The sequence below is a fragment of the Glycine soja genome, chromosome 15 (assembly GCF_004193775.1).
Source record: "Glycine soja cultivar W05 chromosome 15, ASM419377v2, whole genome shotgun sequence".
NCBI classification, from domain to species: Eukaryota; Viridiplantae; Streptophyta; class Magnoliopsida; order Fabales; family Fabaceae; genus Glycine; species Glycine soja.
The window spans coordinates 47,391,653-47,408,175 of NC_041016.1; the positions used below are offsets into that span (position 1 = coordinate 47,391,653).

General features: G+C 31.7%; 1 protein-coding gene across 3 annotated transcripts; it reads left to right on the top strand.

Moving 5' to 3' along the window:
* Window positions 1-1,434: 1,434 nt before the first annotated feature.
* Window positions 1,435-16,252, top strand: LOC114388637 (probable disease resistance protein At4g27220). Of its 3 annotated transcripts, XM_028349231.1 has the most exons (9): window positions 1,454-1,579; window positions 2,987-3,058; window positions 3,697-3,788; window positions 5,344-8,065; window positions 8,319-8,549; window positions 13,097-13,861; window positions 14,569-15,315; window positions 15,412-15,498; window positions 15,802-16,252. In XM_028349231.1, the coding sequence occupies exons 4-8, from the start codon at window positions 5,363-5,365 to the stop codon at window positions 15,421-15,423; spliced, it is 4,458 nt and encodes a 1,485-aa protein (XP_028205032.1). In that variant the 5' UTR covers window positions 1,454-1,579; window positions 2,987-3,058; window positions 3,697-3,788; window positions 5,344-5,362; the 3' UTR covers window positions 15,424-15,498; window positions 15,802-16,252. The 3 variants fall into 3 exon arrangements, with proteins under 3 accessions (XP_028205033.1, XP_028205032.1, XP_028205031.1); XM_028349230.1 differs by lacking the exon at window positions 3,697-3,788; XM_028349232.1 differs by lacking the exons at window positions 3,697-3,788; window positions 15,412-15,498; window positions 15,802-16,252 and having other exon boundaries at window positions 1,435-1,579; window positions 13,097-13,883; window positions 14,569-14,708.
* Window positions 16,253-16,523: the final 271 nt, after the last annotated feature.

Here is a 16,523-nt window from a genome sequence, read left to right on the forward strand (position 1 = left end):
AGTTCACAAGGACTATCGTCTAATGACAAGTAATATTTTTGCAAGTAGTAAAGGATTGTCGCCCAATGAATATTAGACAGTAGTTTAAACAAACTTGTTTGCAAAGATGTGTCAATAATATGCCATAAAAATACTATGACAAGCTAAAAAAGAGTAGTAGAGACACTCAATTTTACATCGATTCACTCAACCTGAGCACATCAAGTTCGCATTTACTAGTTAGTAAAGGATTCTACTAATCAAACTTGATTATAATAAGTATTTTATCGTATCACTTCTAACTTATAAGTATTTTGTAGGCCACTAATGACACAACCTTTAAACTCCCCCTACATCTAAGAACATTCAAGTATTATTTTATCACTAAGTCAATTTTGGCTTTCTCAAACAACCATTTGAAATAGAATCAGAGATTCTAACATTCACACACTCTATTTACAAAGAAAATGTTTATCTCAGAACAAAACTTTGCTAGGCAAAGAATAAACTCTCTAAGCCCAATGTTTCTCTCAAAATGATATCCTTTAGTTTCTCTTTGAATTCTTGACTTGTCCACTTTTCACTTCTAGTTTGTTTTTCGCTTCATTTTTATCTTCTTTTTTTTAACGTTGAAATGAGTTGTCTTCTATAACTGTTGGAAGAGAAGATCTTCTTTAGGACCAACACATTCAATATTTTATCATTGTCAATCTTCATGGCGCATTGAGGTGTGGAGGTGTGAATCTTTCAAAATAAGGCGAGCTCTTCAAGATTCTAATAGTGGATTGATCTTGAATAATATCCTTTCTAAATGAGTCTTGTACTCTTACATGTAAATCATTAGTAATTATAAATTTACATCATTGTTATTCATCAAAACCAAAGCGGATGAATGGATCATCCAGTTCTAACACCATACCCATCGAATAACACGCAAATCAAATATCTATCCTGATAATAGAGGAAATATCCATGTGTGGTGTATATAATTCATTGGACAATTTTGTCCCTGAACCAGTGCTTAAACTTCCAATATTCTCTTTCAAACTATTGTAATGTTCACTATTCTTTTAACCTGTGAACATTTTTCTTCCTCCCTGCTTCTATTTTATTAAAAAATTTAGAGAGGCACTCACCCCTAGTTAGCATAAAGAAAAATATTTCTTCACAATGTTAAATAAACTCAAACGATAAGTTGGAGTTGAAGAATTAGATTATTTATATCGTAAAATAACATTTTTTTAGGGGCACTAGTTGCAAGGGTTTATTGATTAGTTTCAAAACACATCACTACGGTTGAACAGAAGAAGGAAAAAAAAAAACTATATGCACCAATGAAAGAGTTGCCGTATATTTCAGCTTCCTCATGCTAGCAAGGCTGCCAATAAAATAAAAGTAGAAGACAAAAGGGCGGTAGATATGAGTGGGGAAGGAAGACAACTAGTATTATATACTAGTATTTTACTAAGTTTGACCTGAAACACTAGGAAGGAGTTAAATGACAAGGGAGCTAGTATATATAGAGAGAGAAACTTGAGCAGCATCTCTGATCCAGAGACCAATACAAAGTGAAGCAGCATAAGCATACTTGAGTCTAGAGGTAGTTTTTCTTTCGTACGTGCTTTCTGAATCTGTGCCTCCAAAGCTTCAATAGGCAAATAAGATTAGCTAGCTTCTTCTTGTTGTTTACGTGAAAGTTTCTTTTTTGGGTGAAAGATGTTGCTGGTTAATTTTGTTGTTTCTGTTTCTCTACGAGTTTTGTGTGTTCTCTTGCTTGGCTGGGTTATTATGTGAATTTTACATGATGAGATTAGGGATGACAATACGTCATATATTAAATAAAGACTTATGATTTGATCTATTTCAAGTCTGATATGATATGTTTAGTAAAAATATTAGACTTGAGTTTTTTAAAGGCTTATTTATTTAAATATGTTAGACTTAGACTTAATAAAAAAATTATTAGGCCTAATACATCAGCTTATTTATTTATATAATAAAAAAAATTCATATTACACCAATAATTATGATTAATTAATTTATAGTATCCATAATTATATATATATATATATATATATATATATATATATATAAATTTGATTTATCCTTATAATCACATAATTGTGTCGTATCATATATATAGCTTTTACGTTAGTTTTTCAAATGTATTATATATTTTTTTTTGTTTTTTTATGTCAGTCTTATCACACGAGTTGTCATACTTTTTTAAGCATATTTTTTATTGTCTCTTTCATTAATATTTTAGGTTTTTATTCTTTTAAAAACTAAATTTAGATAACAATGGAAGGGATGATGTTTTTACCATATATTATTTTTCAAAAGGTCATTAGTCAATTTAAAATTAAGTTAGTAAATGATAGACTTTTAAATAGGATAATATAGTTCAGGTTAAACTTTTAAAAAGATTAGTCAAACATACAAAAAATTTATGATAAATAATAAGTCAAACTTAGACCTTAGTTTTATAAAATAAGTCAAGCCTATTTAGTCTAGTTTGACCTATTCAGATCCCTGGGTGAGATACGAATCTATTTGGCCTATTGAGATATGGTAAATGCTAACGATGCTAACTAGTGTGTCCTTAGAGTATTGGTTAAGGAATTAAAGGAGAATTTTTTTTTATTAAGATATGTAAAATTACTTTGTTTATGACTTTTTTTTACACTCTCTTATGATATTTATAATAAATATTTTTTCATGTTAACTCCTTAATCAATACCTTAAGGACATTGATTAATAAGGCCCTTAAGATATAAGCCACCGTGTTGGTGGTTTTGTTTTTTTTTATTTATTTAAATTTGTTGTTTTAATTAAGATAAGTAATAAAATGATAAAAAAAAAACGTAGACTTCTATGCTTTATTTTTTAAAGTATTTTTCATTGTTAGGTAGAGTAGAGGACACACTAATTTAATAATTAATTTTCCCTTGTATATATGCTTGTTTAAAATCAATTGAATTGCATCGATAATGTTTTTGTCGGATAGGGAGCGAGAAAGGAAGGTGTATGTTGTTGCCTATTTCACATTAGCTACCACCAATCAAAGTTATATTATCAGGTAATCACATTATTTGCACAACTATCTTTTGTGTGTTGTTAAATAAATTTGTCTGATATTTAATATTTTTTTTATTATCAATGGTCATTTCTATTCGTTAAAAATCAGTATTCATTGTCTTTCAAGGATCTCATTTGCTTATCTGTTACTTGATTAATAGTTCATTGCATGAAATAAGTATGCATTCACGCTCTATTTAAGCCTTTTTTTTGCGTGAAAATAGATAAATTTCAAGTATTTTTACATAAATGACTTTTTATATTTTAAATATTTTATCAACATCTTTTATTGTACTCTATCTCTCTTTACATATTATATCATAAATCCTATGGTATATATTTTTTTTTCTTTTTTTATTCTCTCTCTAGGAATTGGATAACACATTGAGTGTCTATCAAATATTTTTCATAAATCTCATGTGTGTAATGGCTACACCAAATTTATTTATTTACCGTCTGTATTTTTCCAATAGACAATATTTTTTATCCGAATAAACGTTGTATATATATGGCACAGGACTGCACTTTCAGCGCATTTTTTTAGTTAAAAAAAAAAAAACATTGTCTATCAGTGACCATATACAACAAGTTTAATAGAAAAGTGCAACATCAAATTCAAAGACATACCTTTTCTTGTAGAGAAGAGGAGAGATAAGGTTGGCAAAGGTCTCGGTCTTCACATCTCGCTCTTCACACAATTGATACAATTTTTGGTGGAAAAAGAGACACAGGTATAGTGTCTAAGCATCAGTGGCAAGGCAAGAGAGTCTAATAAAAATGAAAAGCTTGTCTACAGCTAAAACCAAGTAGTAATGCAGTTCTTCCCCGACATAACCCCAAGCAGAGTGTATTGCAAGCAATTTCTGAAATGAAAAGTGAATTTATGAAACTAGAAAACCCTAGCAGACCAGCTCTTACCCAAACATTGTGAAAATGGGGTAGAGTCCTAAAATTGAATTAAAGGGTGAAGTTAGGTAACATCAACAAAATCTTATAATGAATCAGTGCATACTCATTGTGAATATGTAATTTATGGTGGAACAACTAGTAGATCAACTCTTGCCCCCCATAGTGTGATGATGAACATCCTAAACGCTTGAGGGGTTCTATAGTGGATGCTAGGAGCTAGCAGTCTAAGTTTGGCCCCAACATTGTAGGTCGTAGCCAGGGTGACTGGAAATCAAAGGCCCCAAGGTGGTGGCCCACGGTGACTAGAATAAAAATATAATATAATTATAACCAGTTGATAATGGTTCAATTAGGCTTAAATAGTTAAGTTTTGAACCAATATCTTTATCGATTCAAATGACCATTCCATTTTAAAAACATTCTATTTAACCCTGTGACATCCTTTCTTTAGTATTTGATCTCTTGTTGTTTTAATTTCTTTTTACTTTTAATTGCAAATGCAAATTAACTCCTTATTAATATTTTATTCTACAAAGAAGGCTAGCAATACTTTCTTTAATATTATCTTTTTTTCACTAATAAGTAATAGCTAAATTTTATTGAAAACCACAAATTTTGATAATTTTATTTTTCATTTAATGAGACTCTTTTGGTTTAAAAGTTAGTTAGATATATTAAAATTTGTGATTTTTAATAAAAACTTAATTAATAATAGATAAAGTATTAAAAAGAGTATTAGATAAAGCGTTACCAATACTCCTTCGACAGACAAGCTTTCAAAGGTACTTTCATAAACAGTAAACAAATGAGGAAGAAAGTTTCAAACAAGAGAAAATAAGTTATGTATTATAATGTAAATTAGTATTCAATTATAAATTAACATATATATATATATATGATAAATTTGTTGATATTTATAATAACTTCCTTGAAAATCATAATAATAACGATATTTTATTAGTTTAGTATAAAATTATTTTAATTTGTCATGACTATTAAATTCTTTAAATATTTAATATACCCCTATTTTCATAATGAATGATATTATGGTGATCAGTGTTATGAACAACTTTAATAAATCTAAATGATAATTCCTTCACCTTAACTTCAATAAGTTACAAACTTTATAAATGTCATTGTTTTATTTGAATAATATAAAGTTTGAATTAACATAAAGGTCAAAGGATGATCTTCTATTTAGCTTAATTAAATATTTAAATGACCAACTTTTAAACTCTGTCTATATCTCTAATAGACTATTATACAAGAAAAATTAGCGTATTGAATGAATTTATGAATTTGAGAGCAATACAATAGCATTTTAATATAATTAACTATTTATTGCTTATGTTCGTTGTCTTCCGTTATAATTCACAGATAGTACAAGGGGCTGGCGATGGATGCGATAGCTCATGTACCGGGTGTTTCTGAAATTGCTAATTATGTGATTACATTTATTAAGGGTCAAATTGGGTACATATCCTCCTACGATGAAAACCTTGAAAAGCTTATAACCGAGGCTCAAACTCTGAAGGATACTCAAGACGGTGTGCAACACCGGGTTGTTGAGGCTGAAAGGCATGGAGACAAGATTGAAAATATTGTACAGAACTGGCTGAAGAAAGCAAATGAAATGGTTGCTGCGGCAAATAAAGTTATTGATGTTGAAGGAACTAGATGGTGTCTGGGACATTATTGTCCCTATCTGTGGACAAGATGTCAGCTGAGCAAGAGTTTTGAAAAAATTACAAAAGAGATTTCAGATGTCATAGAGAAAGGAAAATTTGATACAATTTCTTACCGTGATGCCCCTGATCTCACAATTACACCATTTTCTAGAGGTTATGAAGCACTGGAGTCCAGAACATCAATGCTGAGTGAGATTAAGGAAATTCTTAAGGATCCTAAAATGTACATGATTGGGGTGCATGGGATGGGTGGCGTGGGTAAAACAACTCTTGTGAATGAGTTAGCTTGGCAAGTGAAGAATGATGGCTCGTTTGGTGCTGTGGCTATTGCGACCATAACCAGTTCTCCAAATGTGGAAAATGTCCAAGACCAAATTGTTGTAGCTATATGTGGTAAAAATCTTGAACACACGACAAAAGTAGGAAGAATGGGAGAATTGCGTCGAAGGATAAAAGCACAGAACAATGTTCTCATTATTCTTGATGACATTTGGAGTGAACTTGATTTGACAGAAGTGGGAATTCCTTTTGGTGATGAACACAATGGTTGCAAATTGGTAATAACTTCCAGAGAACGTGAAGTGCTGATAAAGATGGACACTCAAAAAGATTTTAATCTTACAGCTTTACTGGAGGAAGATAGTTGGAATTTGTTCCAGAAAATAGCAGGTAATGTTGTTAATGAAGTTAGTATAAAACCAATTGCAGAAGAAGTGGCAAAATGTTGTGCTGGTTTGCCTCTTTTGATCACAGCCGTGGCAAAGGGTTTGAGAAAAAAGGAAGTCCATGCTTGGAGGGTTGCCCTAAAACAACTAAAGGAATTTAAGCATAAAGAGTTGGAGAATAATGTCTACCCTGCTTTGAAGTTAAGTTATGATTTTTTAGATACAGAGGAATTGAAGTCACTATTCTTATTCATTGGTTCATTTGGACTAAATCATATCCTCACTGAAGATTTGTTTAGATGTTGTTGGGGGTTGGGCTTTTATGGTGGCGTGGACAAATTGATGGAGGCAAGAGACACACATTACACATTAATAAATGAGCTTAGGGCCTCTTCATTATTGCTTGAAGGTGAACTTGATTGGGTTGGAATGCATGATGTTGTACGTGACGTGGCTAAATCAATTGCATCTAAGTCTCCTCCGATCGATCCGACCTATCCCACCTATGCAGATCAGTTTGGCAAGTGTCATTATATTAGATTTCAGTCTTCTTTGACTGAAGTCCAAGCTGATAACTTATTCTCTGGGATGATGAAAGAAGTGATGACTTTGAGTTTATATGAAATGTCCTTCACCCCTTTCCTACCCCCTTCTCTCAATCTCTTGATTAAGCTTCGCTCATTGAATCTAAGAAGATGTAAATTGGGAGACATAAGGATGGTGGCAAAACTCTCAAATTTAGAAATTCTTTCCTTGGAGAAGTCTAGTATTGAAGAGCTCCCAGAAGAAATAACACATCTGACTCATCTTCGTTTGCTAAATTTAACAGACTGCTATGAACTAAGAGTCATTCCTACAAATCTTACATCAAATTTGACGTGCTTAGAAGAATTGTACATGGGGGGTTGCAATAGTATTGAATGGGAAGTTGAAGGAAGCAGAAGTGAAAGCAAGAACGCTAGTTTAAGTGAGTTACAGAATTTGCATAATTTGACAACTTTGGAGATATCAATCAAAGATACTTCGGTTTTGTCAAGGGGCTTCCAGTTCCCTGCAAAGCTCGAAACATACAACATATTGATTGGTAATATTTCAGAATGGGGTCGGTCTCAAAATTGGTATGGTGAAGCTCTAGGACCCTCAAGAACGCTTAAGCTCACGGGCTCTTCGTGGACGAGCATATCGTCGTTGACCACAGTTGAGGACTTGAGGCTTGCTGAATTAAAAGGGGTTAAGGATTTGCTGTATGATTTGGATGTGGAAGGTTTTCCTCAATTAAAGCATCTGCATATTCATGGTAGTGATGAATTGTTGCACATCATTAACTCAAGAAGGTTAAGGAATCCCCATTCATCCGCATTCCCCAATTTGAAGTCTTTGCTTCTTTACAATCTATATACAATGGAAGAAATATGTCATGGTCCAATTCCAACACTGTCTTTTGCAAAGCTTGAAGTTATTAAAGTTAGAAATTGTCATGGATTGGATAATTTACTTTTGTATTCCCTCGCAAGAAACCTTTCTCAACTTCATGAGATGGAAATTAATAATTGCAGATGTATGAAAGAGATCATTGCTATGGAAGAACATGAGGATGAGAAAGAGCTTCTTGAGATTGTTCTACCTGAATTGCGTTCTCTCGCATTAGTTGAATTAACTAGGCTTCAGAGTTTCTGTTTGCCTCTTACAGTCGATATGGGTGATCCATCCATTCAAGGAATTCCTCTAGCACTGTTTAATCAACAGGTAAGGTCATAACTTACAACGGCTTCAATATTTGAATTCATTTTTGCTACTTAAATATTTAACTTTGTAAGTATTTTCTCAGTATTTTCATTTAACAAAATATTGTATATATACTTTAATCGTAATCTATAATCTTAAATTTCAATGTGTTTGTAGATATAATTTTCTATTTTCCCTATATATTGTGGAGATGCCCTAACAAAATACCTCTGTCATTGTCATTTTTGATTTATAATATTGTATATTTTCATAGGTGGTGACCCCTAAACTTGAAACATTGGAGTTGTATGACATGGATATTTGCAAGATATGGGATGATAAACTTCCACTTCATTCTTGCTTTCAAAACTTGACACATTTAATAGTTGGCAGATGTAATAGTTTAACAAGTTTATTCGCATCCTGGATGGGAAGAGGATTGGTCAAACTACAATATCTTACTATTTACTGTTGTCAAATGTTGAAAGCCATATTCGTCCAAGAGGTAAACATTATAATTATATAGTTGCAGTGTGACTTTTGAGACTTTTTTACCAATTGTTATTTTAATTCAAAATTACTAAATTAGTAATTTTGAAATAAATATTTATTTTTACACAAATCAAATTTATATTATAATAAATATTATTTAACATATAAATTATATACTATATTTATGATAAATAATTTACATTATGATATATTATTATTTTGATAGTTGATAGTTTATTTTTAAAAAACATTCAAATTTAAATTAGAATTAAAGATATTAAAAACGATAAATTAAAAGAGATAAGAAATTATGTTAAACACATACAATGTTATATCATACACATGTTAGGAGCATATTTGAGTTTTGAAGATAAAAATATATATTTGTAATTGATTTTTGATATTTAGTTATAGTTCATTAAAAGGTTCCATCATTGTTAAAAACATCATAAGATATATCACATGCATGTTAGGAGAGTAAAGTTGACTACATGAGAGAAGATTATTCAAATAAGAAAGAAGACCTATGAAATAGACAAGCATACTCACATGCACACACATAATATTTTGTGTATCAAATTTTTGGTTAGTGGACTCAAATGAAAGGATATATTTTTTATTCTACTCAAATGTTCAATGTTAAAATTTTGAGACTAGTCATTCTTTGGTTTCTTTTCATGAGAAGTGACAATGACGAATCCTCCCTTAACTCGTCTTCCCTCCACCCAACCCTCCCCATCCATCATCACCATCCGTTTACCCTTCCATCCCATCTTTCATCCTAGTCTCCATCCTACAATCCCCTTCCATCTTTATGTTAACCGTTTCGCAAGTGTATCAAATTTGTCACAAATAGTAAAGTACTCGGAAATTCGAATGTTGAATCCACAAAGACTTTGTTTATACTTAGATTGATGCAAATTACAATTAAATTCAATTATTCAATTATTCCTTTAGCAAGAACTACTAGCTAAGAAAATTACAATTAAATTCAATTATTCCTTTGGCAATGAGGTTTGATGGTCACTTAGCTAGTAGATCTACTTGTTGAAAGAGTTGATGCTTGCTTAGCTAACAGATAACCAACCGGGTCTACTCTCTAATCCAGCAGATGCTCACTGAGCGAGTTGTCTTCAAATTTGAAACTTCAGCTTTTCTTACACTTCAAAAACACATAAAAAACCTAATAAAATTTACTGGAATTAACTAAATAAAAATTACTCCTAATAATAAGTAAATCCAAACTAAATGGAGCCAACACATAGCAATAAATAAGAAGAAAGTGAAATAATTGCTATGAATTTAGAATGAAACTGTAAGTGTGAACAACAATTATCATACATCCCAGGGAAGAAGGATAAGAAGGATAAGAAGGATGAAAGGTTTGAATCTGTCCACTTTCAAGATGTTCAAGATATCTATTGGCAATAGAAAAATCATGGTTGATATCCTGAAGTTTATGAAAAGAATTTGGAAAGAGAAATATTTGACACATGCAAAGAACAAAGTGACGGTTTGGATGAAAAGGGGATGACCAACAAATATGGGAGTAAGGTGCGTCCAAATATGTCTTTTGCTAGTACGACTAGAAAACGTATTATACCACACACAATGTTGGATAATAAATACCAAAAAAAGTGTTGGATAATAGAGGGGATCAAGGTAAACATTTCACTAATTTTAATTTGTCTTATAAACTGAAGATATGGATATAGTGAACAAATTAAATAGACCTATATGGGTCTAGTGACCAATATAGGAGACACATACTTAACTCAACAACAAGAGCTACCCCAATGGGACCATCTTTTGTTTTGCTAGAAATTGATGAGGACTTTAGGATGTTGGCGAATGGTGATATCAAATGGGCTTAAAATAAAGCAACCCAACCCCCAATTCCATATCACACCCAATTCTACCAACTCAACTTAAACATTCAACATTTAACAACTCAAAGTCACAAAATCAACACCAAGAACTCAACACAAACAACAAACTACATAATTAAAACTTCTTTTACCCAAACAATTCCTTAGGGTTTCCAAGCTTTTGAAGAAGAAAATTGCAAGGATGAACTTGGTGAATCTTTGGGATCTTTTTTAGCTTATGATTCAAGAGTGGCTAATATAACCTAGATCAACCTTAGCACAAACTTAAACTAGGTTCTAACAAAATATCCATTCAAGAGCTCAGTTACGCAATGAGATATCTAGATTTCAAAAAATGAAGCTTCTATTGCGTGATTCTCACCATTATCAACTAGTGAGAAGGAGGGACTCAAAGCACAAGAGCAATTGAAGGGGAAAATAAGATAGAGAGGAATGAGAGTTTTTCAATGTTGAAAGGGATTAAGAGAGGTGACTGATCTCTTTTACTATCTAACTATCCATTTCTTCTATTCCCACCTCATCTTCTACAGGTTTTTGTGTCCAGATTTAAAGGAATGGAGGATTGGTAAAGACCTTAAAAATAATGGATAACACCTTTTGAATACTTTCCTCATCATAACACATGACTCCATATCATTGTTCATATTCTTCATCTTGTTTGTTGAACTCCTATGGAAAGCCTTTTTTTATGGAAAAACTCATTGTTTTTTGTCTCCTTTTTTGCTCCCAAATTTCCTCCTCAAGCTTTAGAATATCATCCAACTCCTTTTTGGTTCTTGAAATCATCTACATGACCTCTTCTGATTGTCTTCTGTTATAATTAACTATTGTAGCTTTCTTCCATGTTTTTTTTTAATCCTGTCAGGATGTGTTCAAAGTGTTTTTCAGTCTTTTTCTCCCCATTCCACTAGATTCATGATAGTTCTTGTTAGATTAGTAAGATTTGCATCTCCTGGGATCCAAGAATCCCTTGTTATGGCTACACATCCCTCACTTTCATTTAGCCAAACCTTCTCAAATTAATTTGTATAGTTTTTTCCATTTTGTTACTCCGCTCCTTACTGCCAATTTGCCTGCAGAAATCAAAGCGGATCAGATTGTGATCAGATTCTTTCTTGCCAATTAATGTACAAACAGTTGCATCCTTCCATATTATTCTCCAAACTGAGTTAACAAGAGATCTGTCCAACCATTCCTCCGCTGTATAAGGATCATTTTTCTTGTTGGACCATGTGAATCTATAGCCCTCATAACCCGAGTCATGGAAACCACAATTTTGAATGAGATTCTGGAATAATCTCATGTTGTGAAAATTCCCATTGCTCCCCCTTTCTTATCTTCAGGGCATAACACCTTATTCAAGTCACCTATACATAGCCAAGCTTCATCCCCCAGAGTTTTTTTTTTACTCTCAGTCAATGGCCAACTTTTATGTTTCTTCTCAGATTTAGGAAATCCGTAAACAATAATAGTTTTGAGTTTCTCCTAAGATCCTCCACCCGTAACCTTTAAAGTAATGTGATTTAACTGTAAGACCTTCTAATCCAATTACCAATTCTTTTGGCCCTGACCACCCGTCACCTTCATCCCACATCAAAAACCTTCTAATCCAATTACCAATTCTTTTGGCCATCTCTTCAAATCAATACCCTAGAGGCATGTCATAGATACGGACCCAAAACGAGCACTTGGTCAGGGCTATATCTCTTGGATTATCTCTTCCTTCTAGGTCTTGTAAAACTACCAAATTTTCTATCATTCATGCCTCTATACTTGACCTTTTTGTTACCTTCTCATTGTCTATCGAAATCCGCAATTCCATATCTTTCCTCAGTTTCTTGGTTTTGTTTATTTTATTACTATCCAGAAAAAAAAAATACAAAATCCAAAATATAATATTAAATGCTCAATATGTATGACTAATACAAATTATGTGACTAAATCAGAACGAAAATAAATTATTATATGAACATAATAACCGAATGTAATTTAATAAATTTATAACGTTGTGTTAAATTTCCTTTAAAAAATTGTGTAAAATAAATTAAATTAATGGAGACTAGTAACAATAATTAATTTAATAAAATTAGATAAATTATTATATTTTAAAAAAAAAAGAATTAAATAAATGGAAACTCATAAAATTAATTAATTTAATACAACTAGGTAAAATTATTACATTATGTAAAATAAATTAAATGAATGAGGACTCATATAATTAATAAATATAATATAATATGATCAAAATTATATTATTTATCACGATAGAGACTTTATTTTTTTATAGAGAAAATAGAAACCGTTAGCCTTACTTGATTCACGACTTTTATATTATATTCAAATAAAATTTTTTAATATAATAAATTAATGAAATTAAAATTCATATTATGAATTTACAAGGTTGATAAAAGTCGTACATAACAGTTATGACTTATAATTTTTTATTCATATATGAAAGTTAATATGTTTCATGTTTTATATTTTAAAAAAACATTGTTCATATTTACAATTTCATTTTGGAGAATTTGAAAAAGTTAACGGCTTACCCTACTAAGTAAGAATTATTTCAAATTCTACAACATTTCAATACTTTTGAAACAAATTTATAAAAAACAGTCGACTTCCGAGTTTCATGTGACACTTGTGTATTAATTTGAAATATACTCTGTAGGATCAATTTCCAAACTCGGAGACAGTGGAAATCAGCATCATGAATGATTGGAAATCAATACGGCCTAATCAAGAGCCTCCAAATTCCTTCCATCACAATCTGAAGATTAACATTTATGACTGTGAAAGCATGGATTTTGTCTTTCCCGTATCCGCGGCTAAAGAGCTTCGGCAGCACCAATTTCTTGAAATAAGATCATGTGGCATAAAGAATATTTTTGAAAAAAGTGATATTACTTGTGATATGACCCATGTTTACCTTGAAAAAATAACTGTAGAGAAGTGTCCAGGCATGAAGACCATAATTCCATCCTTTGTGCTATTTCAGTGTTTAGATAAATTGATTGTGTCCAGTTGTCATACACTGGTCAATATTATAAGGCCATCAACAACCACAAGTTTACCAAACCTCCGCATTTTAAGGATAAGTGAATGTGATGAGCTAGAGGAAATTTATGGAAGCAATAATGAGAGTGATGATGCACCATTGGGCGAGATTGCTTTTAGGAAATTGGAGGAATTGACATTGAAATACTTACCGAGGCTCACAAGCTTTTGCCAGGGAAGTTACGATTTCAGGTTTCCATCACTACAAATTGTAAGTATTGAAGAATGTCCAGTGATGGACACTTTTTGTCAGGGAAACATAACCACACCAAGCCTCACAAAGGTGGAATATAGATTGAGTAGAGATAATTGGTGTAGGATTGAAGATCATTGGTATGGCGACCTTAATACTACTGTTAGAACAGTTTTCACTAAAAAGGTACACATCAACCAAATTTCAGGTTCTTAACTCCAATTCATATTCCAACCCTTTGAGGTTAAGAATTTTATGCTCTGCGTTACATGCTTAATTAATGAAATTAAAAGTCCTATATGACTTTATAGCTTTAGTTAAAAGTGGTACATACTACTTGATTTAAGAAAGTTAATGAACCATATTTCATTACACAAATCTTACCTAAAAGTTAATTTTTTTTTTCAATTTACCTTTTATTGAAACTTAGTATTAGAAATAAAAACGAGTTATTTGAATAAAAACCTCAATTAATTAAATGATATTGTAAAGATGATAATATTAATGAGATAAAATTATTTGAAATTTTCTTATATGTGATATCAGTAGGAGTAACAGCTTATAACTTCTTTTTTTATTAAAAAAATAATATTATATATGTAAGTAAATATTTTGTATTTGATCATTAAAATATAAAAAACATAAAAAAAACATTATTATACTGATAACAATTTCATTTTTTATTATTTTGTTGCTTATTTTATATTTAAAATAAAAAATCATTGCTCATATTTAGGATTTCATTTTAGAGAATTCAGAAGTGTATACGACTTAAATTCTATACTATTTCATTACTTTGAAACAAAATTTCTCCTGTGCGGTAAAAAAAAAAAAAAAATCAACTTTCGAATTTCATATGGCACTTGTGTATTTAATTGGAATATATATTGCAGTATCTATATGATGACTGGGAGACGCTAGATATCAGAAACAACAATAATTTGAAGTCCATATGGCCTAATCAAGTGACTCCAGATTTCTTTCCAAACCTGACGAAAATTGTCATTTATCTCTGTGAAAGCCAGTATGTCTTTCCCATCTACGTGGCTAAAGTGCTTCGGCAGCTCCAAGTTCTTGAAATAGGCTTGTGTACCATAGAGAATATTGTGGAAGAAAGTGATAGTACTTGTGAAATGATGGTTGTTTATCTTGAAGTACGGAAGTGTCATGATATGATGACCATAGTCCCATCCTCTGTTCAGTTTCATTCTTTAGATGAATTGCATGTGTCCAGGTGTCATGGACTAGTAAATATTATAATGCCATCAACAATCGCAAACTTACCAAATCTCCGCATTTTAATGATAAGTGAATGTGATGAGCTAGAGGAAGTTTATGGAAGCAATAATGAGAGTGATGAACCACTGGGCGAGATTGCTTTTATGAAATTGGAGGAATTGACATTGAAATACTTACCGTGGCTCAAAAGCTTTTGCCAGGGAAGTTACAACTTCAAGTTTCCATCATTACAAAAGGTACATTTGAAAGACTGTCCCATGATGGAGACTTTCTGTCATGGAAACTTAACCACAACAAGCCACATTGAGGTGCGATGCCTATATGGATGGAGTAATGAAGAATCAGAAGATCATTGGGATGGTGACCTTAATACTACTATTAGAACAATTTTCACTAAAGAGGTACATATCAACAAACTTCAGGTTCCTAGTTCCATTTCTTACTCCTACTTTTGCGGTTAAGAATTAATGTTCTGTTTTATGTTGTTGAGTATCCAGAATACAAAATAAGATTTGAATTCATCATCAGAATCAGACGACAGCTGAATGTGTCTATCATTAAGACACTGAGCTTTAGGTATTTAGGTATGGCCATTATTTTGTGTTTTTGATTTTTATATCTTTCATAATACTTTTAATCATTCGGCACATTGGGCTTTTAGATTTCTGCTCCATGATTTTAGTGGGTTGCGTTACTCTTTATTTCTTTTGCATTTTTAGTGTTATATGAGTGGGAATGGGAAGGGTGGGATGGGATTAGCTGGAACTTGTGTAAAGAATAGTAGCCACTCAGCTGCCTATAGGTTTTTCGGCTTTTCTTTACTTTCGCACTGCAATTTACTCCAATGGATGATATATAATTAATTTTCCTTGCTATCTTTTCTGTAGGTACTGGTTTTGATTTGAATTTGACACATCCGACACTTGCCTTTTGGCCAGCGAGTCCTTGCCAATAAATTAACATGCTTTGGTCTCTTCCATGCTTGTCATCAATAACAACACTTGTCATCCGACACTTTCCTTTTTGTATTTAAATATTGAACTTTATGTAACAATATGTGATGTGAAATTTATTTTTCTTATCCTGTTGTTACTCTGAATATGTAACATCCATAAAGAAATCACTTGTTATATGAACAAATTATATTGTTTATAGAATCATAACTTCAAAATATGAGGTTGCTACTTAGTTGGGTTAAGCATGTGAAGTCACGAAGCCCAAGTCACATTTGATTGTGTAGCCACTTAGCAATTCTTCAATCATTGTCAAATATGAAATCTTGGTGAATTCCATCACCACATTAATTTTCATGAATGTGATTGTGTCCATTGTGTTTAACTTTGGAGAGATAGAGCTTGCAAATGCAACTCCTTATGTGCTATTATCCAACTCGTCTGCGGCTGTGAAGAAGATTGTGGGTAACTTAGAAAGACAGAATCTAAAGGAAATTAAAAAAAAAAAAAAAAAAACTCCAGGTTTATGTTGGATTGGTAGATCAGAAAGATAAGGTTCATATGTTTCTTGCAGTGAGGGGATCAATCACAGGAATATTGAAGTGATAAAACCCACAATATTGATTGTGTAAGGAGATGCAGATATCTATTTTTAT